Source organism: Physcomitrium patens, chromosome 7, assembly GCF_059467195.1.
Source record: "Physcomitrium patens ecotype Gransden chromosome 7, ASM5946719v1, whole genome shotgun sequence".
NCBI classification, from domain to species: Eukaryota; Viridiplantae; Streptophyta; class Bryopsida; order Funariales; family Funariaceae; genus Physcomitrium; species Physcomitrium patens.
The window spans coordinates 16567955-16595358 of record NC_143416.1 but is presented as its reverse complement, the minus strand read 5'-3'; the positions used below and the strand labels follow the sequence as shown (position 1 = coordinate 16595358).

At 34.0% G+C, this 27404-nt stretch overlaps 3 protein-coding genes and 1 long non-coding RNA gene across 13 annotated transcripts; 2 read left to right on the top strand and 2 right to left on the bottom strand.

The window, feature by feature from the left end:
• The first annotated feature begins 514 nt into the window (after positions 1 to 514).
• LOC112285056 (uncharacterized) lies at positions 515 to 3017 on the top strand. Of its 8 annotated transcripts, XR_016504282.1 has the most exons (4): positions 544 to 840; positions 1743 to 1852; positions 2248 to 2428; positions 2620 to 3017. It is a non-coding gene; the product is annotated as an uncharacterized LOC112285056 (long non-coding RNA). The 8 variants fall into 8 exon arrangements; XR_016504280.1 differs by lacking the exon at positions 2620 to 3017 and having other exon boundaries at positions 515 to 840; positions 2248 to 2559; XR_016504284.1 differs by lacking the exon at positions 2248 to 2428 and having other exon boundaries at positions 521 to 840; positions 1764 to 1852; positions 2620 to 2846.
• Positions 2799 to 4806, bottom strand: LOC112285055 (protein MRG1). 3 transcript variants are annotated; one of them, XM_024525547.3, is made up of 2 exons: positions 4362 to 4806; positions 2799 to 3971 (listed from the first exon to the last, which is right to left on the bottom strand). In XM_024525547.3, the coding sequence occupies exon 2, from the start codon at positions 3866 to 3868 to the stop codon at positions 2957 to 2959; it is 912 nt and encodes a 303-aa protein (XP_024381315.1). In that variant the 5' UTR covers positions 3869 to 3971; positions 4362 to 4806; the 3' UTR covers positions 2799 to 2956. The 3 variants fall into 3 exon arrangements, with proteins under 3 accessions (XP_024381315.1, XP_024381313.1, XP_024381316.1); XM_024525545.3 differs by having other exon boundaries at positions 4337 to 4804; XM_024525548.3 differs by having other exon boundaries at positions 4365 to 4777.
• A 607-nt stretch (positions 4807 to 5413) lies between these two features.
• Positions 5414 to 8173, top strand: LOC112285054 (2-methylene-furan-3-one reductase). The gene is made up of 5 exons (XM_024525544.3): positions 5414 to 5602; positions 5899 to 6314; positions 6668 to 6991; positions 7206 to 7365; positions 7539 to 8173. Exons 1-5 carry the CDS (start codon positions 5518 to 5520, stop codon positions 7802 to 7804), a joined length of 1251 nt encoding a protein of 416 aa, XP_024381312.1. The 5' UTR covers positions 5414 to 5517; the 3' UTR covers positions 7805 to 8173.
• Positions 8174 to 8324: 151 nt separating this feature from the next.
• LOC112285052 (putative mitochondrial saccharopine dehydrogenase-like oxidoreductase At5g39410) lies at positions 8325 to 10828 on the bottom strand. Its single transcript, XM_024525538.3, has 3 exons — positions 10266 to 10828; positions 9680 to 9924; positions 8325 to 9258 (listed from the first exon to the last, which is right to left on the bottom strand). Exons 1-3 carry the CDS (start codon positions 10684 to 10686, stop codon positions 8581 to 8583), a joined length of 1344 nt encoding a protein of 447 aa, XP_024381306.1. The 5' UTR covers positions 10687 to 10828; the 3' UTR covers positions 8325 to 8580.
• Between the last annotated feature and the right edge of the window lie 16576 nt (positions 10829 to 27404).

Sequence of the window (27404 nt, the reverse complement as noted above, 5' to 3'; positions counted from 1 at the left end):
AAATTATATGTAAACATATGTAAATATATAAATATATATAATATATAAACTATATAAAAATGTATAAATATAAATATAAATACAAAATATAAATAGTATAAATTTATATTTGTATAAAGATTGAAATATCGTAAATCACTACCGATTATTTTATTTAATAATAATACTGTTACAAAGTTTTCATTCAAAGTAGAGCACTCGTCTCATGTCATAAATGTTTAGGGTCAAGGAAATGCCATTTGTAATAAAACATTGAAATCGTGGGCTTTATTCTCACAAAATTAAATTATAACACACGTGTGGACGAACAGATGCCATGTTGATGAAACTGAAGCGGCTGAGCTCAACGGATGAAAGCGTGACCTTCGAACGGGATGCTTCCTAACGGCGAGATCGCGACCATCCAGATGTACCTTTTCAACGGATGTAAAACCAACGGATGACGTTACGTGGATGAAACGTTTGCAAGAAGTTAGATGAAGAAACCCTAACAACGTTAACGGAGGTCTCCATGGTTTCTTCCTTGCTTGCTTCCGATCTTCTTGCACTAGATCATGGTTTCCCACGAGATTTCAGTCTACATCTCTTGATTTCTCAAGGTGATTCGATCATCAAAGGATTCCTTACAAGAATTTATGAGAGCAGTCGTAGGTGTACGGTAGATATAATGGCTGCTAGCTTTTGGCTCATGCACGCGGGATTGCTTGTCGCACAACGGTCTTCCGACATGGTTATGGCGTGGAGTGAGCCACAAAAGTCTCGGGGATAAGGATTTCAGCACGGTCTTACGAAATGGAGCTCTGCAAGGATGCTATAATGCTCGAGAGCACGTGAGAATGGGTAAGGTGACTTGTAATTGGAAGCTGGGAATTTGTAATTTGTAGGGTCGGAGGAGAATTTTGCTTTTGGTTCACAACAATTGGATGTCTGAACATATATCACATTAAGGGAATTTTGTAAACCGTCCTGTAGGGTTCTGGAAATTGATGTAGATTGAGGTGGTCATCGTTCAATCCATGAATTATTCGAAAGAAGATGTACAGAAGTTGACGTCGCTTGTGTGGATCATGTGGAATTATAGTTTCCAATATGAGCGTGCTCTTCTTGTAGGGAACCTATTTTTTGATGTGTTTCATTTCACGTGCATTTCTGCATTCGAAACGAGTTGACAAAACAATGCAATGGAGCATTAACGTGGATGTTTTTCACCGCATTTACTTAGAAGATTACCTAGATTAAGTTCATGGGAGTGCCAAATTGAGGCTAGTCTTTGTGCTGCGGGTAATATTGTGTGATCACAAATAGAATATCCTGTATCTCATCGATCTGAGTTGAGGTTAAAATTTTAACTTTCTAATCAAAGTTGAGTAATCCAGATACTCATAACGAACCAGTGTGTTGTTTTATTGTAGAAATTTGTTGGTCGAAGCTTTCTATAATACGCTACGGTTGTAATCAGATTTCGAATAACCAATTCTGAACTTCTTGAGTGTTGTTGGTAGTAAAATTTAATTGGATATGCTTTCTCAATGTCTGCTGATGATGTGGCAATATGAAAGCAACAATACATGGGGTTGCAAGTCCCTCTGTAGGCGAGGCACGCCCTGCAGCAGGTGGCTGGTATTGTAGTAATTCGTTATAGATGGTATTGCATTGATTTAAAAAATGAATTGATTTGATGATCATTGCAGATCACTTGAATTTTTTCTTCATATTCAGCTATTTTGTACTAAACGCAACAGTCATGGTGAGATAAACCTCAGGAAAACCAAACTTGTGCCAACTCACCCCATCATGGCCTAGGCTATCACCGTCGACGTTCTCAACTGCATACGGAGAGATTTTCACCCAGGTATAGTTTGTTGATAACAAATTGTTTGCATCTCCAAGAGTTGACATTTTAGAGAATATGGCGGTGAAACGATCTTAGACATGTACACAGTTGAGAATTTTGCTCAGAATCTTTTCATGCTTCCAGTTTGCGAAAACTTGCTGTAATTGTATTGATATTGTTTTAGAGTTACTCGTTTGGGACTCCAATCTACAGTTGACATGTACAGAATATTTGTTGGCAAGTGTCTTCCATGACAACTTCGGGGCTTGTCATTGTGGTCCTTACACATCCGTCTTTTGTACAAAGTTTTCGTCATCTTAACAGCTGAAATCTCCACCCTCGAAATCAAGTATTTCTGTGGGTTGAATTCACTTGGACAATGTTGAATAAAATGCATTTATTTGTGCTTGCAGGTATAATTATCTCGACATACTAGAAGCCCTGAGTGTCGAGGTTATTGCATTTCAACTGGTTTTAGACCCGGTCTGCATCCTTTCTAATCGGTTCTCTAAATATCTCGCCAAAGTCGAGTGTGATAACATTACACAATTGTCGGTAGAGCTTCTGTGTAGCTGTGCCTGAGCTTGTGTAAAGGTAACTTCAGACCGCATCGGTGATGATAGACTCGTGTGCGCAACTTTCATTGCTCTAGCTTTTGCCTTGTTGCTGGTGATCGACATGTTGACAAAATTCAAAATTGCAGTAATCTTGAATTCACGATCAAACCTCTGGCATTACAAAGTGATTGACTGCATACTTGTGTGCACCATGTACTGGACATACAGCGACTTGCATGTGAATACTCCGCTCACATTCCAGTTTATTCATTGCACAAGATTGGATAATCACACGAATTCAAAATTCGCCCCTCCTTTACTCTTATAATTTTATTTACGCTAAGACAAGGCGTAGAGTACACACAGATCTTCACTCGACTCGGATGACCAATGGACAAAGAACAATGTACGAAAAAGTCGGAATAAGATGGACTTTGTATCCACCATTCTTAATTCGAGTTTGAGCAGCTGTACAAAACAATGTGGACCATTGTCATCAGGTGAAAAATAAAATGAGGGCCTTAAAAAATTGCTGATGTGAGATAATAATATTTACAGCTGCGGCTTAAGCGTAACTGGTAAGAAAGAAGTTGCTTTGGTTCCGTTGAAGGAACTTTACAAAATCCGCTAACTTCTGTTGTAGCTGGGTCAATGCTTCGTGTTCCATATTTGTATAGACTAGCAACTCGGACAACTTCACAAATAACCGAAGTAGGTGTTCTGCTCCATAGATGCTGCAAGGGCTGACGTCGCTTCCCGCTGGGACTGCACTCGCATATTGAGCTCGTTCCTGAGGGTACAACAACATCGCCGGCAGAGACTTGTCGAAGTAACTTCTCAAGCCATTCAGAACTTCAATTAGAGAATCATCTACAGCACCATCCCGCTTGGTCTTGCAATCTATATATTTTTTAAAAATCTCTTCTGCCGATGGAGATCGTGGTAACTTTACCAACTTCCCTAGTTGAGTGATAAATTCCCAGTCTTCTACCAACTGTTTTTTCAAAGTGCCAGGCAGAGATATCTTCAGAGCTTGGTCAAGCTCATCAGTGACTTTAGATTCAGAAACTGGATCAGATTTCCTCTTCTTCCCTCGAGTACCTGATAGTTTGTTCTCGTTCTTGAGTTCGTCTCTCTCAGATGCACTTTTCTGCTTCCCTGCTGGCACTCGACCTTTGGACTGCTTATCCCCAGTCTGGCTTTTGAAGAGTTTTTTCTGTTTTTCAAGGTTTCCTTCTGTAGGCTTCATCAGCCTATCCGCTCCAACCCACTCGTCCCAGTTCTTGCTCCATCCCAAATAGTGCACAAAGTACTTCCATTCATTCTTCTGAAATTCAGCTTTCTGAATTTTAGTGTCATAAACAAGAGGGCCGTGGTAGGCTAAAACTTTCTCGCCTTCCTTGAACGGACCAGTCTCTGTTTTCTCAACTCCACTGTCTTCGGCTTCATCCTTCACCATAGCCGATGAACTTCCCATCTCTCACACTGCCTCAGCATCAAGTTCTTCGATGTAAAGGAGAGTGATGCTCAACTTGAAAGAATACTACGGAGGCAGGAACATATGGACCCAAAACATTGACCTGCAGCAATTTTAGAATTTAAAAAAAAAAAAACTAAAAGTAAAAAGTAGTGAACTAGATACACGTATGAATTAAGTAACCCATGCAAAGACATCAATGAAACATAATAACACCGAAGCATAAGGGATCTAAACGAAACAATAAACATTAATGTAAGAGTGTGTGAGAACTAAGTGTTCTATCTAGGTTTCATGAGATCTAGAAACAGAGGAGAAGGGGTTTCAAATTCAGGAGACCACTTCCCGACCTACTCGAGTTGAACAATTAACAGATCAGTGCATTACACAGGGGAACTACAATTGTCAGAAAGAGCTAGACCCCTCGAAAACTCTTCAAATACAAAGCATGTTATTATCACGAATGACCTGCCCAGAGCATGTATCGACACACCACTGTTCGACGAAACGCTCCTTCCAACGAAAAATTGGCGCAATTCGCAGTATAGAGCGATCCTTCAGAAGTACGCAATAGACAGCAACTTCATCCGCTCTTCCGAGCGCCAGAGGATCCCCGGAATACTCAGCTCACTGCAGAGGCAAAAGCGTAGTACTAAAGAACAAGCATCCCGATCAGATGTAACATCAAAAGTTGTTCATATATCTCACAAGAGTGTCGACTCCCTCCCAAGGATCCATCAGAACAGAGACGAGCTAGCACAGCAGCTAGAATGAGCCAAGCATGCCTCACACTGAGCCAAAACGGACGATGTACAGCTCAATGGAATGATCAGGAAACACAGAAATACGAAGAAAGCGAGGCGTCGTGTGACAGGACCCGATCGGACTGCAACAAAGCTCGGAACGATCTCTGGATGGAGCAACCAGCGACGGAACCCTAAGGGCACAAAAACGTTTGATTCCGCTCCCCGTCAAGGCGCGAAAAACAGTTCTCATCCACCCGACATTTTCATACATCCAACATCCATCCCAGCTCCTCAAGTTTCGAGTTCAACCCCTAATCGCATTCATTTAAATCACCTGATCATTATTCGAGAACCACAACATTGTCTTTAATCTTTGCTTTAAAGCACAAAGTCGCCATTGTATGGAAAGTGAAAGCTATAACATTGAAATTCTATTTAAAGCTTCTCGATGCCTTTTTTAAACCATTATCAAAGTATTATCTTCAAGTGGAAGACCCCAATCACCTCAACTATAGTTCTCACATACAAGTATGTGCTGTTATACAAGTAAATATGCATTTATATTAATGGTTACATATAAGATGCCACCAAATGAAATTAGGATAAAAAGGCACTCGTTCAAGGATGAGGGGCTGGGACGGTAAATTCGAAGCCTCTAGAAGTACGCCACGTGGCGAAAAGAGCCTCTCGAATTCATTATCCTGTTTGTAGGGGCGTGATTTCGGGGATTGAATGGGAATTCTGCGTTGCAGAGATTTCTATGAAGCAGTTACACGTTGTTCCGCCACAGCCACCGAGTTTGAAGCAAGATCGAACTCGCTGTGACACCCGCCGAAGGTCGTCCACAGATCCTGCCTCGGAAGTGGAATCGAATCGCATTGCATTGTTGCGTGGAGGTCGGCAATGGCGTGTGCTGGTGCAGCTGTGGTGAATGTGGCCGCATTCCAGCAGTGCAAACAATTCGGCATTGCTTCGTCAACTCCCGTTGGTGCTGAGTTTTTTCCTTCCGTGCGCTTGGTTCTAATTTTGGATTATGATTTAGTTGAGAGATGTTTCTGGTGGAATCAAGCCGCATATTTTTTGGATGTGTTATTTTTTTCATACGGTGGGCTGTGCATATTCTTTGGTGTGATCAAATTCGTCTTTGTAGATTTGATGGGAGTCAGATTTTATCTGCTGCAATTGGTATGTCCTCTCCTATGATTCAAGTACCAAGGTCCTGTACATGAGGACACTGCGCGCATGAACTTGAACGGTATTCTCTTCCGGTTGGATGTGATGCAGGCTCGGATAGGAGAGTCCCGACCATCCTGAGAGCACTGAATAGCTCTTCACTTGGGAAGCAAGGCGTTGGTTCCAGGTCCTCGTACTTAGGAACACAAGTGCAAGAGACGCAGCATATGCAGTCGACGAGAAAGGGAGCGGGTATTGGGGGTAGTGCACGGGCTGCGATATACATTGACAATGAGATTTACACAGAGGAGGCAGAGACACAGGGATCGGTGACATCTCTACCAACCACGCAGAAAGGGTGGACTTACAGTGAGTATGGATCGAAAGACGTCCTGAAATTCGAGGACATTCCAATGCCCGAGGTGAAGCCAGACGAAGTTTTAGTGAAGGTGCAAGCTGCAGCGCTCAATCCCGTGGATTCCAAACGGATGTCGGGGAAATTCAAGAACACGGATTCTGAGCTTCCTGTATGTGTTTTCGTGCATTTTAACTCGTTAGGTTTGTCTTCGTATTCATTCAATTTGTGGTGCCTTTGCTGTACCAAAGAGTACTCCTGAAGCTCTAAGTCACCTCAAAACGTCAACCTGGTGTTCAATGGTTTCAGTCTATGTACGAATGCTTGAATTAGAACATCACCTACTTTAATTAATTGACGTTCAATGCCTTAATGTGGGGTCCTATTTTAAGTCCAAGGCATTTCTCCATTCCAACCAGAGAAGTGCTTAGTAAAATTCTAAGGATGGAAAATCCTTTACTTGCTTCTGTCTAATGGAAAGAGCCGCATCTCATCTTATCCTGCTCACTAACAACTTTGCAACAGCATGTACCCGGCTACGACGTTGCGGGAGTAGTTGTGAAAGTAGGCTCCGACGTGACCAAGTTCAAGGAGGGTGACGAAGTTTACGCCGACGTTTCCGAAGCTCCATTGAACAATCCTAGGCAGGTTGGATCATTGGCACAATTCACTGCGGTTGAGGAGAAGCTTCTAGTAATCAAGCCCGCTAACTTGAGTTTTGCTGAAGCAGCAAGCCTTCCTCTTGCGGTTCTAACTGCCCAAGAAGCACTGGATAGGGCTGGCCTTACGGAAGGACAAACTATATTTATTAACGGAGGAGCTGGAGGTGTTGGAAGTCTAGCCATCCAGGTTAGAGCACTGCCTACTCAACTCGTAACATTCGCACTACTTGTTTTCACGTTGAATTTTCCTCCTGTTATCTCTTCTGAATTCCTAGTCGATCACCTTAGGAATATTTGCAATGACACTCGACCCAATTTTAGCTGATAGATAGAGACCTGTACATGCGGCAGTAAAGTAAGCTATCTAAATTCTACAAAATTTGACTGTCGAATGTACACAGTTGGCGAAGAATGTGTACGGAGCATCACAAGTGACAACTACGGCAAGCACTGGAAAGTTGGAATTCGTGAAGAGTCTCGGAGCAGACAAAGTCATTGATTATAAGAACGAAAAATTCGAGGAAGTCTCGGAGAAGTATGATGTCGTTTTAGATTGTGTTGGTAAGCCTCGAACCCGCCAATTCATGTAAAGCCGTTACAATTTTCTGTAGATTCCGATGCTATGCACTCCAGAATGGAACCTTTACATGCGACCCAGAATTGTCCCACTTTCAGTAATAGAATGTGCCGTAGTTTCAGTGGACCTAATCTGGAAGGATTGTGGAAATTCTCAGGAGAATGCGCCAAATGCGTGAAGATTGTGAAGGAGGGCGGTGCAGTTATCGCGTTGACAGGAGCCCTGGAGCCTCCGGGTGTTCGCTTTGTGGTCACTTCCAATGGCGAAAGTCTGGCTAGGTTAACCCCTTACCTTGAAAGTGGGAAAGTGAAGCCCATTATTGATCCCAAGGGCCCTTTCAAATTTTCAGAGTTGGTTGAAGCATTTGAGTACCTCGACACAGGACGAGCAACTGGAAAGATCGTTGTAGCACCCATCGAATGAGGCACTAAAACATGTAGAATGTACAGGCTCATTACATACCACATAACCACCTTGGACAGACGTTTTTGATGCTCTCGTATCCATGTCGGTTCCACTATGTGGAGGTAACTGGTGTGAAAAAGGAGCACAACAAATGTTACTGCATTGCCATTTTTGGTTTTTAGTCCAAACGTGATGTGGGGTAGTGTGTCTACGAACATGCACACTGTCGTTAAATTTGTTGGCTACATCAGATACGTAGATATGAACGAGTGTACTCCATGTAGTTATCATGCAAGCAGAATGTTTCTCAGGGCGGTTTGAAATTTTCATTGTGTAATCTTTTCTCTTGAGCGTGAAATTTAAACTTAATGAATTTCTTTATTTACACATGCATAGTTTAAAGGAAGAATCTTGCCATTCTCAGAACTTAATGTGCGTTTGATTTGATGAATCTAAAAGTTGTAGACTTACTCCTCCGTATGTGTAGTCTCAAACATGTTTTATACACAAATATTTAACATATCTAAAAGCATTGATATCATTTACGAAATATATTGCCCTCAGAAATTTATTCTAATAGATAAAAAATTTCTATATAGTTCTACTTCGTAATAGCAAAAATATTACGAATACATTTATCAAAAATTACACATACAAGTCGTCCGAAAACATGTATGATGTAAAGAAACATAATTCCAAGAACTTGTATCTACAGTTTTTTCTTACCCGCCAATCAGTTCAAGCAAATCAACCGACCCTGTGGGGAGACGACATACTGATTTGGGTTGTTTTCTCTACAACTTTTTGGAGCTGATAACATCAAAGCTTATTCCATTTTTTTGCAGCCGCTGCAGATAGTCAGTTCCACCAAACACTGAACCAGGAGTAAGCACCCCTCCCTTGGGCAGATTGTGCCGTTCGTCCAATACGATCAAAGCAGCTTGAATCAAGGTGATGGGAGTGGTGATATACCCGATCTCGGGCCCCGAAACTCTTGTCACAATTTCTTGGTCAAACTTAACGCTAAGAGTGTGTTGTGTAGAATTACTGCAACCTCGACCAACGAAATACATCTTGAAGGAGGCTGAATCGATTTCCTCTTCGCTGGGGCCCTCCTTTTGGAATATGCCAAGGGAAAAGAGCTCCGGGTGTTGGATTAAGAGCTTTTCACCAAACTTGAATCGTGTGAAGAACACCAGGAGGAGGCCTATGACGAACATCCCTATTATGCCAATAACTGACTTCTGGATCACATAGCACCCGTAGTGTACTGGCTTGATGGACGTCCATGGTTGACCATTTGAGGATAGGAATTCCCCTGATGCATTGAAAAGCCCGTTAGGGTTTTCGACCATTGTGGCGTGAGTGCGGCGTACTACTGTGGCGTCGGCTGAAGGGAGCCTAACAGCCCACCCGCCTGCGTTTCCCTCCCAGTGGATCAACCCTGGTTTCTTTGAAGAACTCCTTGGGATCTGCGCGATTGGGAAAGATTCAAAAATACAAATAAATAATGTATTAGCATATTAATGAAAAGAATTAGAGCGTTACTTCAATTGAAGGGGATGTGATCACACTCTCGACCCTCCAGGGTGTCATGACTCATTTCTAGTCATAAAGAATATTTATATAACGATGACTCGCATGTGTGTGATCAATCTAAAGTGATCGTAGATTGAAAGAAGGACGGAATTTCGTATGTTGTGACTCAATCAACAAGAGGACCACAAATTACCTCTAATTGCAGTTGGATATCGACGACTAGAACTATAGAATTAAAGCAAGGTGCTTCATCACCAAAACCTCCCGAAACACATCCAGATTCTAAGCATTTTCGAGAAAACTTCAGACAAGTAGATAGGAAAGACAACATTCCGGATTAAGAGAATGAGTTACCTGAGGACGCTGCCGCCGGGGTCTTGATTTTCGTAGCGTTTGAAGGTCGGCCTGATTAGCAACGCCAAGGACTAAAGTCTCCCATGTTCCTATGTTACCTTTAATGCGTTTGCCAGTAGATTCCAGAACAAGGTACGAGTCCACGGTGATGGGAACGGAAGGAGGCTCCCACTGCTGAGTATTGTGGATAACGCCGAATTCTGCAGGGATTGAGTCGTAGCCGCATGCGCTCACTACCAATGACCCTGGACGACATCACAGCTCCTACCATTACACATCCAACTACAAAATCGAACCATAATTGTATAGCTAACAATATTTACCCTAGTGCATCATTTACTCAAGAAAATCAAAGTTAAGAGCCTAAATGAAAGCCACTTACTAAGTGTGGCTGTAATGATCCCGCCACTCATTGAACATCCTCAAATCATTCCTGAACTACCAATGCATTTTTTGCAATAACATTAGAGTAACGTCACAAGCTTATCTTAACATCAGCAGAAGAAAATATCGATGCGTTAGAAGTGGACGAACACGTGCACGGTTATGACGCAATCCGGCTCAGAAAGAGAAATGTGTGACAAACCTGTCTGCATAGCTTTCTCGTGATACAGATGCTCCATCCGCTCCATGAAATCTGGTTCCCCAGTGATGTCGAGGTAATCCACCCCGGCCTCCACGCAGGCTTCAACCACAGGCCGACCATATTTCCTGTATGGACCAACGCAGTTCAAAAGCAGCTTGGTCTTCTTGCAAACAGCGACGAGCGATTCCACGTTGCTTACATCTGCTTCGTATATGGGAATGGAAGAGCTCACTGAGGCATTCAGGCCCCCGGATGCCCATGTCAGAGCCGCGGCAAGCTTTTTCTTGGAGCGGCCAGCAATGGCGATCTTCCGAAGCGGAGCGTTCGATGGACTGACGAATTTAAGAATCTCACGCAGCACGTACTTCCCCGTGAACCCGGAGGCCCCTAAAATTACGACATCTACCGATTCCTCCGCCATGGCCAACTAAATCTCCTCGTATGACAAAAACAGCACTCAAAATATAGATCAATTAGTACTAATCCACAGTGTATTATCAAATGCTCCGCAGAACCCACTCGAAAACGTCCACACTCACAGGCGAAAAAAAACTAAGCAAAGCAATACAAATGTGCCCACCAAGTAACGCAAACCTACGAAGTAGAGCTTCCAATGGGGTTGCGTGCATAGACCCCTGCAAACCACTCGGAGATTTCACCAATGAAGACATCGCTGCACGTTCTGCATCTCATAGATTTCACAAGAGTTTCGTTCCCTCAAAAGGTACAAGCGAGCTACTCACTGCTGGTCAACATCCCAGTCAAAGAGGGCTCGAAAATCATGTTAGTCTTCGAAAATTATAGTGCCGGGTATTGGGGGAGAGGTCGGCGATGGCGGTGCAGAAATTGGGGTTTGCTGCGGAATCCTCACATCCTTTCTGCTAACCTAATTCTCACTTCTCCGATCGTGTAGCATATCTTTGTATTTGTCTCTCCCAATGAATGAGATACTGCTCCTTTGATTGTGTAGAATTAGGTTAGAATTTTAGTAGGAATACTTTAGCAAGCTTTGATTCCAAGCTTAGAGTGAATGCCACAGAACTAAGAACAACTTATATGGCATATACCACTTAGATGACAATTTATAACCATTGAAAAGAAACTATCTAACAAAGTAGTATCTCTATGTTATTTTTGTAGTTTTGATGGTCTTTTGTTGTAAATAACAAAATTTCTTTGTTAAAAAGTCATTCAAAGATGATATAATATTAAATAAGGTAACTATGTGGCATAGATATTGAAATTTGCCTTGCAGGTTAAGATACATGTCTTAGAAAGTCAATATATTTTGAAGGTCTTATAGGATATTATCATGTAGCTCCTAGTTAATAGTATATATGGAAGCAAGACTGAAGCCTTCTTTACTCTTGTCAATGCCTTTTTAGTCCTTAGTCTTATTTCTTGTTTAAATAGATTTTTTAATTTTCTTGTTTTTGACAATAGCTATTCTAGTTTAATACTATATCATCTTTGAATGACTTTTTAGTTCTTTTGAATGACACAAGAGTATATTGAAGATTTCTTTCTTCAAGCTTCGTGTCGTTGATAATTTGACAAGAGTGCTAAGTTATTATTCTTGTCTTGTTTTAGAAATAAGTAGATTATTCCACTTCTTTTGTTGTGTTTTGAAGGTTACAAATTACCCACCTTTAAATAAACTATTGAATTTTTTAACACCAATTTTTTTTTCCTTAAAAAGAGCAAATTATCATTTGTAGAAATTTTCATTTGATAATAGAGATTGTGGATTATCCTCCTCTAATTTGATTTATGGATTTGTTAAGTTATTTGAAATGGAAGGAAAAATCATGGATACTATACTTAGTGGAAGTGAGAATAGATTTGCAACTATTGTAAATCTTCACAAACTTATTAGTACTTTTAGAGTAGAAATTTCATGCATCACCAATCCCAACTACAAAAATATTAATCCTACATCCATGGAAGAAGTTCAAAATCTATGTCAAGAAGTTGTGTAGTTGAAGAAAGCAAGTAGATCAACTTCACAACCAAATCCAAAAAGTTTTTCTTCTACAAGTATGATGGAGATACAAATTAGTATGCTTGATAAGTTTGATGGAACAAGATCAAAATTTTGAGGATTTTTGCAAAAAGTGAAGCTCTATCTACGGTTGCATCCTTTCTAATACCTTGATGGATTTACTCAAGTTGGGTTCATAAGCGCAATTCTATCTAGAAGTACTCTTTCTTGTTTTGTACTGTTAATAGAAAAGAATTCATGATTTTTTTATGATTTGAATTCATTCTTAAAAGTATTTATGGCTACATTTGGAGATAGTGATAAAAAAAGAGTTGCAAAAATTAAGCTTTTATCTTTATAACAAAGATCATAGTCAAGTAGTATATATGTTGTTGAATTCCAAAACCTTGCTTGCAATATGGACTGGAATGACAATGCTGTCATCAATCAATTTCAATATGAATTAAAGAATAACTGTTAGATACAAGAACTTGATAAAAGTAAATAAAAAAATATAAAAAAATATAAATAAAGAAGTATGTGCATTAAAAAAAAACTGGAATGGCTATTGTCAAAAGATAAGGAAACTAAAGACTCTTGAATCTAAACTAGAAGCAAGAAAGGAATTGAGAAGAGTAAAGAGACCTTCACTATTGCCTCTATATATACTATCTAACTAAGAGCTATGTGGTAATGTTCTAAAGAATCTTTAATATATATTGACTTTGTAGGACACATGCCTTAGCTTATAAGACAAGTTTTCTATGTATGAACCATATAATTAGCTTATTTTTCAAGCTACCAACATGTGTAGCACATGGCTAACTTATTGACCATGTTTTTAATCTAAAAAGTTAATTATAGATACCTATAAAGTCATAGCGGTATTTATGAAGCTTCTAGAAAGCTTCTATAAAAGATAATATGGAATTAATCTATTTTTACCTACTTCTATTTAATCATATAGGTAATTGTTGGTTTACATGTATATATCCATGTCATTACCTCCCTTTCTAAGGACAAGTTCCATAAGGAGCAGTCATCATATCTTGAAAAAATCTAAGATGCGACAAATTATATTTGCTACATACTTTGATCTTTGTTCTTTTTAAAGATGATTGATAGGGCCTCTCAACCATCAATAGTGTTCCATATGAGGGTGGGAAGACCATCCAATTATTTGATCATTGTTAAGACCTTCATAACTTCCTTCAAATAAAATATTTGGAATACCATCACGATGTCATGATGTAACATGGATAATAAGTGAAAGGGTGAAGAAAATATCATGTTTTGAGGATCTCACTTCAAAAATATTGTAGCAAATTATCTTGGAAAAATAGATATTAGTCAAAGGGTAGAAAAATTAAAGGTGCTAATGCTGCCTATTTACAAATTATGCTTCTATTTACTTTGTAAGGCCATAAATAAGGCAAAACAAAGTAGATTAGAAAAATAAAGGATATAGGCATATTTAAGGAGGAGTTAGGATTGCAAATTAGTAAAAATTACCTCAAGAAGACGAAAGTTGATACCCGAAGAGGACCGGTTATGAACCTGGGTCGAAATCAGACCCCGAGGCACAAAACCGTGCTCTGACGGCGACTCAAGGACTCTTTGGGAGATCGGAGAGTGGGGTTTGAGAGAAGATTGGATAAGGTTTCTATAGGCATTGATTTTGGATGATTTGGAGTTTTTATGACTTTGTAAGAGCTTTGCAAAGTCAAGGTTTGTTTCGGATGACTTGGGTTTTATGAAATAAAATAGGGTTTATGTTTTGGGTGATTTCAAGAGTTTTGTAATAGATTTACAGGTGAAATTTTGTGGGTTTATGGTTATAGTTTTGTTTAATATGTGTTGTGAATTTAAGCTCGATCTAATAGTTGAATTGAGGAATATTGAGGTTTAAGTGGGTCAAGGTCTCAAAAAGTAGAATTTTAGGTGTAATAGGGGTTTTTAAGATTTCTTGCAATCTACCAATTGGATTGGAATGAAACTTACGTGAGAGGATATTAGACTTGATTTTCTATGTGTATAAGAATTTTGAGATCACTCAAACGGTGCAAAAGAAAGATATTAGCTCTGGAAGATTGGCATCAAGATTGGAGAAGGAGGCCAGTCAATACCCAAGTACATTTTTGAGGTTATCATCAATTTGGTGACTCCGATCCTTTTCAATTTTTTTTTTACTTATTTTTAACTTATTTTTTTAGAAGTGTGAAAAATTTGAATTAAGATCGACAATTTATTCATTAGTTATTGAGGTTTAAATCTATTATATAAATTACTAGGGTTTGGTTTAGGGTTTAGAATTTGGATTAGGATTTAATTTAGGATTTAGGGTTTGGATTAGGATTTAGTTTAGGATTTAGGATTTGAATTAGGATTTGATTAGGATTTCATAAAGGGTTTAGGATTTGGATTAGGATTTGGTTTAGGGTTTAGGATTTGGATTAGGATTTGTTTAGGATTTGATTTAGGGTTTAGGATTTGGTTTAGGGTTTGGTTAGGATTTGGTTTAGGATTTGGTTGGGGTTTGGTTTAAGGTTTGTTTAGGGTTTGATTTAAGGTTTAGGATTTTATTAGGATTTAAGATTCAATTAGTTTTGGCCTAAAGTTTGAATGAAGTTCTATATGATTTTAATTAGAATTAAATTAAGATTGAATTGAGATGTATTTGAGTGATATTTATGATCCTTCTAATATTTCTTTAAGAATTCTTATTGTTTATTTGAAATTTCTTTGAGGTTTTTTTGAATTTTATTAAGCTTGCTTAGCATTATTATGATCTAATTAGAGTATTTTTAGTATTCTTTTAGAATTAGGATTTTGTTATTACAATTTCCATTCTTCCTTCTACAGCTAGGTGCCCAAAGCATTCTCAAGCAAGACTTCACGTATTACGACAACAAGTTGTTCCTACCTCTAGTAAAATCTCTAAACATCGAGAGTTCTTTCCAAGGTTGTGATATCAAATGCATTGTCATCTATTCAAAGAAGAACATGTCATTCTTGAAGATCTTTATTTTGATTGTGTGAACTTGAAGGTTGTGGTAATTATAATGTTTCATCTAATAAGTTAGTAAATAAAGACACTTGAGTCGAATCCATAAGTTGTTGATTTTCTATCTCATTAGTGTCACAAATACAAAGAAGCTACAATAAAGATAGAAAGTAGAATATTATCTTGCTTAGATCTTGTTATTTTTATAAGAAATGACTTTATATTGGTTTTGATGGATGTCGTTGATGAAAAGCCTCTACCTTCTTTGTTGCATTTACAAGATTCTTTGTTGGCTTCCATATGCATTCATTAATATCATATACATGCCAATGAATAATATATTCCAACCTATTTTGGTACTGCTTTGATAGTTCAATATCTACTTGTCACGGACATCCACATAAACCAATAATTACCTATGTGATTTAATAGAAGTAGGTAAAAATAGGTAAAAATAGATTAATTCGATAATAATTTCTATAGAAGGTTTATAGATGCTGCTTTGACTTTATAGGTATCTATAATTGATTTTTTAGCTTAAAAACGTGGTCAACAAGTTAGCCATGTGCCACACATATTGGTAGCTTGAAGAATAATAAGCTAACTATGTGACACACATATAGAAAACTTGCCTTATAAGCTAAGGCATGAGTCTTGCAAAGTCAACACATTTTAAAGGTCCTATAGAACATTGCTACATAAGTCCTAGTAAGATAGTATATGTAAAGTTAAGAATGAAGCCTTCTTCACTATTGTCAACTCCTTTCTTGCTTCTTGTCTAGATTCAAGAGTTTCTAATTTCCTTGTCTTTTAAAAATAGCTATTTTAGTTTTTTTTTAATATATATACTTCTTTATTTTCAAATTTTTATACTTATTTAATTTATTTCATCGAGATCTTGTCCCTAATAGATTAATAAGAGTGCACTTATAATATTAGAGCTTTGTCTTTTCTTGATTAAGAGTGGATTATTCTTTTCTCTTAATAAGTCATAAGCATATTAAAAGTTGCAGATTATCCTCTTCTAAAACTAATATTATTCTGAATCTCTTCTTTGTTCTCAAGTCCTTTTTTTTACTTGTCTTCAAGAATACTAGGTATTTTTTTTTAAAGTATTATTATGGAAGAGCTTGTTGAAATGAAGAGTGCAACGATACTATTGTAAGAACAATTAAGAGAGTTAATGCTTGCGATACATCAATTTAGTTTACCACCACAAAGAGCAACAAGAATAGCAAGAAGTAAAGATATAGATATGATTGGAGTTACTTCAATATTTGTACCAAATCATATTCTTTTTACTATGACTGAACAACCTTCTGGTACTAGAAAATCAAGAGTTGCCATGCTTGAGAAGTTTAATGGCATAAGATCCAAGTTTCAAGGATTTATCAATCAAATATAACTTTTGATTGAACTTTAACTCCAAAGCTATCCAACAATATGATCATAAGTTAGATTCATTGGTATATTTCTTTCAAGTTCAATATTATCATGTTTTTCATCATTTTTTGAACAATGAGATCCAATACTAGATAATTTAGAGTTTTTTTTGGTAGAGCTTCAATCCATGTATGAAAAACATGATGCAACTCATGTTGCAACCAATAAGATCTATATTTTGTGATAAAAAAATTGATCCATAATATTATATGGTTCATAATTTTGACCACTTGCAACTGATATTAAGTAAAATAATGCTACACTTTTTAGCCAATTTTTCTATGGATTACAATATGAGGTAAGAAAATTGATACTCAACTTATCTAATCCTCAAACATTGAGTCAAGCAATTGACTTTGCTGTGCTATGAAGTATAACAATCAACTTTTTGAATTTTGATTTGAGAGTTGGACAAGTAAGTCCCAACATTATTATAATTCAATAGCAATACCAATATCTTCTCTACACATACATTCGAGAGCAGAGGATATGTAAATTGATGTGATATATTTCAAACCTCTTACTGAATAAGAAAAGATTCATTGTTGTCAGGAAGGATTATGCTTATATTATAGAAAACCTAAGCATAATGCTCAGCATTGTATAAAGAAGTGATATAGTTATAAAATGAGGAGTACAAATATCAAAAAAGACAACATATCAAAAATAAGTTTTTTCAACTATAATAGGGATCGTGCGGTTGGAACCTTGTACAATACCTAATGAAGGTCCTATTCTCTCTTCAAAACTCTTTTCTTGTTTTATATTAAATATTATTTTAGGACCTAAATATTACAAAGCTTCTATCTTATTAGATTCACAAGTCTCAGCGTGTTTCTTAAATAAAAAATTTGCTAAAAGACTTAGCATATCTTTAATGAAGAAAACTAAATCTATTCATGTAAAAGTCATAGATAGTCGTATGTTGTCTTTTAGAGATATTACTTACAAAATCCTTCCTATAGAAGTAATAATCAATGGTCATAATAACTTTTTGGTATTTATTATCATTAGATCTTTTTTTAATCAAATTATTTTAGACTTATTGTAGTTAAAAAAATACAATCTTTAAGTAGATTAGATTTCTCGTACTCTTGACTTTTTTAAAAGTATAATTAAGAATGTAGTTAATCATTTAAAAAATCTCAAGTCTAATACAATTAAACTTGTATTTGTAGGTACAAGAGTTGTCTTGCATGCTGCAAAAGAAAGATCACCTTATGTCATTTATGCTACACCCATTTCTAATGGTATAAAGACTTCAAATGGTATTCCAAGCTAATATCAAGAATTTTAATATGTATTTGAGAGAAAAAATGGAAATATTCTTCCAAAATATCATTTCTATGACTATTCAATTGACCTTCAAGAAGGAGCACAACTGCCATTTGGATTAATCTATAATTTATTATAAAATAAATTGGCTAAACTTAAGGAATATATTAAAGAAAATCTAGCCAAGAACTTCATACGCCATTCTAAATCTCCAACAATAGTTCCAATTCTATTTGTGAAGAACAAAGATGGATCATTGTGGATGTATATTGATTGTTAAAGATTCAATAAGTTCACCATTAAGAATAGATACTCACTACTTTTAATATTTGGATTTCTTGATCAGTTGAATCAAGCTAAGATCTATACAAAAATAGATCTACGAGGAGCATATAATTTGATACACATCAAAAAAGGAGATAAATAGAAGACTATATTTCGAACTAGGTACAGACATTTTGAATATAATATTATGCTTTTTGGACTTATAAATGCACTAATAGCTCTTTAACATCTTATGAACAATATTTTTAAGAATTTTTGGACAATTTTGTTGTCTATTATCTAGACAATATCTTGATTTATTCTAAGAACATTAAAAAACATAAATTTCTTGTTCTTCATGTGTTACAAAAATTAAGAGGTATAAGACTCTATACCAAGATAAAAAAGTATATATTCCATACTACTCAAGTTAACTTTTTAGGTTACATCATTTCAAATGATGGACTTATGATGGATCCTAAAAAAATTCAAACTATTATAGATTAGAAGATTTCAAAAAATGGTATGAGATGTCTAATATTTTTTAGAATTTTCCAACTACTATCAGATCTTCATTAAGGATTTTTTTGAATTACACTTCTATTTACATGTTTGACTTCTAAAGACAAACTTCAATAGAATGAATAAGCAAAAACAATATTTGAAGCTTTAAAGACAACCTTTATTTTTGCACCAATTTTGTATTATGTTGACTTTTTTAAAGCATTCTTTATGGAAATAGATGCATTAAATTTTGCTTTAGATGTCATATTATCACAAATGAGAACAGATGATAAACTTTGTCTAATAGCTATTCATTCTAAAAAAATTCAGTAGTTAAGATTAATTATGAAATCCATGTCAAAGAACTTCTTGCAATTATAGTTTCTTTTTAAGAATGGCATTATTACTTAGAAGGCTCTTTCAATCCAGTCACCATGTATATAGATCACAAGAATCTCAAATATTTTATGTTAGCACGTGTTTAGAATTGTCACCAAGTCCGTTGGAATATGTTTTTATCAAGATCACATATTAATCTGAAAAATAATAATGTTTGTTAGATGCCTTGTTTAGATGTTCTTATTTTATACCAAAAAACTGAGATGCATCTTTTAATCAACAAAGAATGAGTTTCTTGAGGCCCGAGCATTTTCATCTTTAAGTAATGAAATCAACATTGATTATTGATTCAACTTTTGTCAAATACATTTAATCAAGTATGTCTTGTAATCTTCTTATTTATAATATCAAGAGTTCTTCTTCTAAGTCTCTTGATGGTTCCAAATTTAAATTAAAAAACATCCTATTCTATTTTGAAGGATGCTTATATGTTATAGAAGGAGAAGCATATTTATGTATTCTTTAAGCATGCCACAATTGTAAAAGGTATTCAAAGATTTTATTCAATTATGTAATATTTGCTCAAGATCAAAAACTCTCTATCATTGATCTTACAGACTTCTTCAGCCATTACCTATATCAAAACAACCATGGTCTTCTGTTTCTATGGATTTTATCATGGATCTTTCAGTCTTAGGTTTGTTTGATTCTATATTTGTGATAGTAGATCATTTTACAAAGTTAGAAAATTTTATACCATATACAAAATCTATCACAGGGGAAGAAACAACTAAGATTTTTTTTTGATAATATCAATTGATATCATAGATTATTTAAGGATATTACATCAGATAGGAAGACTCAATTTATATTAAGATTTAGGAGAATTCTTTTCAAGATTGTAAAGGTAGACATAAAGCTTTCTTTGGGCTTTCATCCTCAAACTGATAGACAAATATAGCACATAAATGAAGTTTTGGAGCAATACTTAAGGTGTACCACTAATTATCAACTAGACGATTAGAGAACTTTCTTGCCATTGGCAGAGTTTGCTTATAATATTTCAATGTATTTTTCTATGTAATAAACATGTTTCTTTACTAATTACGGTGACTATCAATAATTTGATACTTTTGACTTTTCAAAAATTGATAATCTTGTGGCAAAAGATTTGGAAAATTATTGTTATAATTTAATACGACTATATGATGAAAATATAATCAAAAATGATTTTTTCATTAATATTTAATTATCTTGATTTAATAATAATTCAAGATATTTAAACATGGCTTTTATAAAAGCCTCTTAGTTTATTTTCTTATCTTACTAGGTAGTAAGTTAAAGATTGGTTAGTAATTTTACCTTCTAGGCTATAAAAACTCTTATATTGGATTAGAAAGATCATAAATTAATAAAATCAAATTTAAAGAGATAAATAATTAGCATGGTTGATATTAGGATTGAATTGAAGGTAGAGTTGGACTAAAAATTCCCTATGATAGATTAGATTGATACCCAAGGGTCGACCGTTTGTAAAGCAAGGTTGAAATCAGACCTATAGCCTCTTAAATGATAGCTCAGGATAAAATAGGATTTCATTTGAAGATTAGAGATTAGAATTTAAGAAATAGCTTAGAGATTATTTGAAAGCCATAAATCTTGTTTTTGTAGGATTTTTTTAGACTTAGCAATTATTGTTCAAAATGAAGATTTATATTGGAAACTTGAGATTTATGTAATACAATTAGAGCTAGCACTTTTGGCTAGTTTGTGAAATTGGTATTATATCTATAATTCAAAATTTGATAGTACTTGATTAATTGGGTGTGTTAAGTATATATAATTTTTTTTAAAAACCTAATAGTGTAATTAGGAGATATCTAGATTTTGATACAAGAAGGTATCAAAAGTTGGTAATTTGGGATTGGATAGAGTTTCTATGATATCTAAAGATATATCAATTGGATCAAGGTGAAATTTGACTTGGTATTAGAAGACTTAAAGATAAAGCTACATTCCAATTTTAAGTTGAAGTTAATGGTTGAAGAAGGAGAAATCACTAATAAAACATTTGTATCAACTTTCAAGTTGGCAACTAAGTAATATTAGTATGTTTTTTGGACATTTTCTTACAATTTGTTCATTGGATTGGAATGAATTCTTTTTGAACACAGAAAAGTCTTATAATGATATTTCTATGTAAAATTTTGTTCTAAGTGGATGGTTAGATTAAAATCTACAACTCGCTAAAGCTTACTAATTAGAGTTAAGGTTTCTAAAGAAAATTCAAAATTACCTACTTATCAAAGTAATAAGGCAATTGGAATTTATGTATAGTTGAAATTACTAAAAAGAGTATTTTTGAGTACTTTATATTAGATTTAAGTATTTTTAAATTCAAATTCAAATTACATTCTTCTTATAAGGATGAAACATATTAGGACTCTTGGATACTTATGAAACACAATTCTATCTTCTATAGCCAATGTCAAGGACATGAATTTCAAAGAAAGAAACTCCTCAATACACTCTTGTGTCATTGAAAAGAAGTAGAAATCCACTCCAAAGGTGATACAATATTAAACTATAATGGCTATTGCTAAAAAAAAAAAAGACTAAAAAATCTTGAAATAAGATTAAGGACTAGAAAGGCATTGACAAGAGTGAAGAAGGCTTCACTCTTGTTTCCATATATACTCTTAATTAGGATTTACATGGCAATATTCTATAGAACCTCAAAAATATATTGACTTTGTAAGATATGTATCTTAACTTGGAAGATAAGTTTTTTATATGTGTGCCACATAGTTAGCTTGTTCTGCAAGCTATCAACACAAGATTAACTTATTGACTAAGTTTCCAACCTATCAATCAACCATAGAGACATGTAAAGTCAAAGCGACGTCAATAAAGCTTCTTAGAAGCTTTTCTAGAAGGTCTTATGAAATTAACCTACTTTTATCTTCTTTTACCTACTTCTACCTAATCATATAGGTATTTACTAGAATACCTATGTGTATCTGTGATATTATCCCCTCTTCTAGGGATGAGTTCCATGAGGAGTGATCTTCATATATTGAGGAAATCTAAGATGCAACAATTTATATTTGCCACGTATTCTAATCTTTGTTCTCTTTGAAGGTGGTTAATAGGTCCTCTCAGCCATTGATAAAGTCCTATATTAGGGCAAAAAGACCACTTTGTTATTTGATCATTGTTGAGGTCTTTATAACTTCCTTCAAATAAAATATTTAGAACACCATTGTCGTATTATGTGGTATTTGGCTTGAGAATGCATTGGACACTTGGCTGTGGAAGATAAAAGAAAAATTGCAACAATAAGCTCTAACAACTTCGATAGATTCTTAAAAAAATTTAATTAAAAGATTAGAAAATATAATCAAACATCAATGAAATTCAATCAAAATTTCAAAAGAATTATGTAAAAAATGCAAAGTATTTTTAGAGATCCTTTAAAGAATCATAAAGAAATAATTTAGAAATTTAAAAATATATTAAAATAAAAATCTTAATATAATATTAAAATAGAAATATTAATTAAATCTTAGTCAAAATCTAATAAAATTCTAGTCAAATCTTAGTCAAATCCTAAATAAATCCTAATCAAATCCTAAACAAACTTTTATCAAATCCTAGTCAAATCCTAAATAAATTCTAACTAAATCTTAAACAAATACTAATCAAATCTTAGTCAAATCTTAACAAATTCTAATCAAACTTTAGTCAAATCCTAAAAAATCCTAATCAAACCTTAGTAAAATCTTAACAAACTCTAATCAAACCTTAGTAAAATCCTAATTAAATCCTAAATAAATTTTAGTCAAATCTTGAACAAGTTCTAACCAAATTCTAATCAAACTCTAACAAATCTTAATCAAATCCTAGTCAAATCTTAAACAAATCCTAACCAAATCCTAATCAAATCCTAACCAAATCCTTATTAAACTTTAATCAAATCCTAAACAAATTCTAAATAAATCCTAGTAATTCCTATATCAAATTTAAACCTCAATAATTAATGAATGAACCATTGATTTTAACTCAAATTTTACATACCTCTTAAGAATAAAGTTAAAAACAAGTACAAATATTTTGAAGAAGATCGAACTCACCAAAAAGAAGATCAATCCTATTATTTGCATAGATGTTAGCCAGCCTCTTTCTTTAATCTGAATGTTGAACTTCCAGTACCAATATTTCCTTACCAAACCATTCAATTGATTTTAAACTTCTTATATATATAAGAAAATAATTCTACTACTTGTATGCATAATTTTTATTCTAATCTAACCAATAGATTCCAAGAAATCTTAGAAATCTTCACTAACCCTAAAATTCTACTTTTTGAGATACTAATCCACTTAAACCTCAATAATCCTCAATCCAACTCTTTGATCAAGCTCAAACTCACAACATATATTGAACACATATAAACCTACAAACCCTCATAATTTCACTTATAGATCTACTTCCAAACTTATGGAATTCTCCAAAACGTATCTCCCATTTTATTTCACATATCCAAAGTCATCCAAAACAAATCCTAACTTTGCAAAGCTCTTACGAAGTCAATACAAATTTAAATCATCCAAAACTAATACTTATCAAAATCCTATTAAGTCTGCTCTCTAATCCTATTCTCCAATCTACCAAAAAATTCCAGAATCATCATCAAGGCTTGATTTTCTACCTTTGAGTTTGATTTCGATCCTAGTTTATAATTGGCCTTCTTTGGATATCAATATCTAGTTTTTTTAGATAATTTTTACTAGAGTTTACTCTTAACTTCTTCTTAAAGATGCTTATATTATTTATTTTTCCAATCTACTTTGTTTTGCCTTATTTATGGTCATACAAAGTAGGTAAAAGTTACTTTTCTAAAAAAATAGCATTACTACTAAAAGTTTTACTACCTTCTTATCTTTTATTTATATTTTTCTATTTTATCTTTTAACTTGGCTCTTCTATAATAAGATCTATATTATCATCTTTCACTATATAGTTGTGTTATAATACAATACCGTTAGGAGTTGTTCCTACCTTCAGTAAAATTATCAAACATGTTGTATCTCGCCATCTATTCAAAGAAAGAAATGTCATTCTTGAAGATCTTTATCTCAATTTTTTCATCTTGAAGGTTATGACAATTACATTGTCTCATTTGATAAGTTTGCAAATGAAAGCTCTTGAGTTGAATTTGCTAATTTTTGATTCTCTATCTCCTTAGTGTCACAAATACATAGAAGCTACAAAGAAAGATACAAGGTAGAATGTTATCTTCTTCTGATCTTGTTTCTTTTATAGCAAAGATTTGCAATTCTTCATCTTGGTTTTGATGGATGTTATCAATAAAAAGCTTTAACTCTTTTTGCTGTATTTGTAAGATTCTTTGCTAGTTCCTATGTGCGTTCACTAATATCATATCTATGCCAAAGAACAAGATATTTTAACCAATTTTAGCATCACCTTGAATCTAAGACTTCTTCCACCTCAAATTCTTGATTATTATTCACTTTTATAGAAAGAAGTAACATTTGTCTTCTTCTTGAGATATTCAATATCTTATATGGGTACAGAAGAGCCACATGAAATATGAGGTGGATCTTCATAGACTTCGGTAGATATAATTAATAAACAACATGATTGACTTATTCACTAATAGGAAAGGATCTAAGCCTATAATATTGTGACAAAGTAGCCATACCTTGTCACCTACATTGAATTGTGGTTGTTCTTTGTAATAGGCATCTATATTAATTTTTTGTCATTCTTGAGCTCTTAATAATTGTGCCTTCATTGTTGCATGTAGCTCTATCAAACAATTTGCCAAATATTTTGCAACAAGATTATTAACTTTTTAAAAGTCAAAAGTATCAAATTATGGATAATAACCATAGTTGACAAAAAAAGGTGTTTCTTGAATGGAAGAATGTACTAAATTATATTACACAAACTTTACCAATAATAAAAGAATTGTCCAATTATCTTAATGATAGTTGATGGTACACCTTAAGTATTGCTCCAAAACTTGATTCACTTATTTTATTTGCCTATGAGTTTGTAGATAAAAAGCCAAAGAAAGCTTTATATCCACCTTTAATATCTTAAAAAAAGTTCTCCAAAATTGTAATATAAATTTAGTCTCTCTATTTGATATAATATCTTTAGGAAATCCATGATAGCGATAAATGTTGTTAAGAAAAAGTTTAGCTATTTCTTTACATATGATAGATTTTGTACATGGTACAAATTATGTCATTTTGGTAAAATAAACTATTACTATAAATATAAAATCATACAAATCTGAGACGAAAAGATCTATAATAAAATCCATAAAAATGAAAGATCATAATTGTTCTAAAATAGGTAAAGGCTAAAAAAATCCATAAGATTGATAGCAAGGTATTTTGGATCTTGAACAAATATCACATGATTGTACAAAGTCTTTGATTGCCTTCTACATTTGAAACCATCAAAATTCTTTCAATATTAGTTTCAATATCTTCTTGTATCCAAAATGTCCAATTACTAGAAAGCCATGATAAGTTTAAAGAAAACATAATTGTGTTCCACCTTTTGGAATGTATAATCATTCCTTGAAATAGAGTAGGTTGTTCTTCAACTCAAACTTTGAAGTATCATGAGACTTAAAAAAATTATTCTTGATATCATAAATAAAAAAATCAGAGGATGTATTTAATTAAATTTACTTGACAAATGTTGAATCAAGAATTAGTATTGATTTTGTTGCTCAAAAGTGAAAATATTTTGGCTTCAAGAGAATCATTCTTTATTCATTAAAGGATACATCTCTTTCTTTTGGTGTAAGATAAGAACGTCTAGAAAGAGCATCTGACCAACCTTGTTATTTTCTAATTTGATAAGTGATCTTGAAATCAAATCTTAATAAAGACATTGTCCAATAAACTTGGCAATGATTTAAAACATGTATTGACATAAAATACTTGAGGTTCTTGTGATTTATATATATGGTGATTGGACTCAAGGCACCTTCTAAATAATGATGGCATTCTTAAAATGAATCCACAATTGCAAAGAACTCTTTATTGTGGATCTCATAATTAATCTCAAATCCTAAAAAAAAATTAGAATAAAAAGCTACTGAATGGAATTTGTCATCTCTTCCCATTTGTGATAATATTGTATCTAAAGCAAAGTCTAGTGTATTTGTTTCTATAAAAAATATCTTGGAGAAGTCAAAACAATATAAAATTGATGTAGAAGTAAACTCCTTTTTTAAAACATCAAACAATGCTTTGGCTTCTTTATCCCACTCAAGTTTGTCTTTACAAGTCAAATTTATAAATAGAACTACAACTTGAAAAAAATTCTTGATGAAGATTTGATAGCAATTGGCAAAGCTTAAAAAACATTGCATGTCTCCTATTACTCTTAAAATCTTTCAATCCATGATATTTTGGACCTTCTTCAGATCCATCTTTAGTCCTTCAATAGAAATGATATATCCTAAGAAATCAACTTGAGTAGTGTGGAATATACATTTTTCTAGCTTTGCATATAATCCTGTATCTCTAAGTTTTTATAATACTCAATGAACATGGATTTTATGTTTTTTTGTATTCTTAGACTAGATTAAGATGTCATTCAAATAATAGATGACAAAATCATCAAGAAATTCGTAAAAGATATCATTTATTAAATGTTAAAAAGCAACTTGTGTATTTATGAGTCCAAAAAGTATGACATTATATTCAAAATATCCATACTTAGTTTGAAACGTAATTTTTTATTCATCATTTTTTTTAATATGTACCAAATTATATTCTCCTTGTAGATCTATTTTTATATAGATCTTTATTTGATTCAATTGATCAAAAAGTCCTAAAATCAAAGATAAAAGATATCTATTCTTGATGGTGATCTTATTGAATCCTAGATAGTCCACACACATCTGTAGAGATCCATCTTTTCTCTTTAGAAATAAGATAGAAGCCTATGCTAAAGATTTAGAATGACATATAAAATTCTTAGTCAAATTTTCATTAATGTACTCCTTGAATACAATCAACTTGTTTTGTGATAGACTATAGATTGATCTAAATAATTATTGAGCTACTTTATCAAGATCGATGGAACAATCATAAGGACAATATTTTAAAAGGATATTTACGTTCTTTTTATTAAAAAAATCTTAAAAATCTTGATATTAACTAGAAATATTACTTGATATCTTTTCACTATTAGAAATGATTGTGGCATATAAAACAAAAAATAATCCTTCTTTTGTGGCATGCCTAAAAGCTTTCATACCTACTAATAAGGATTT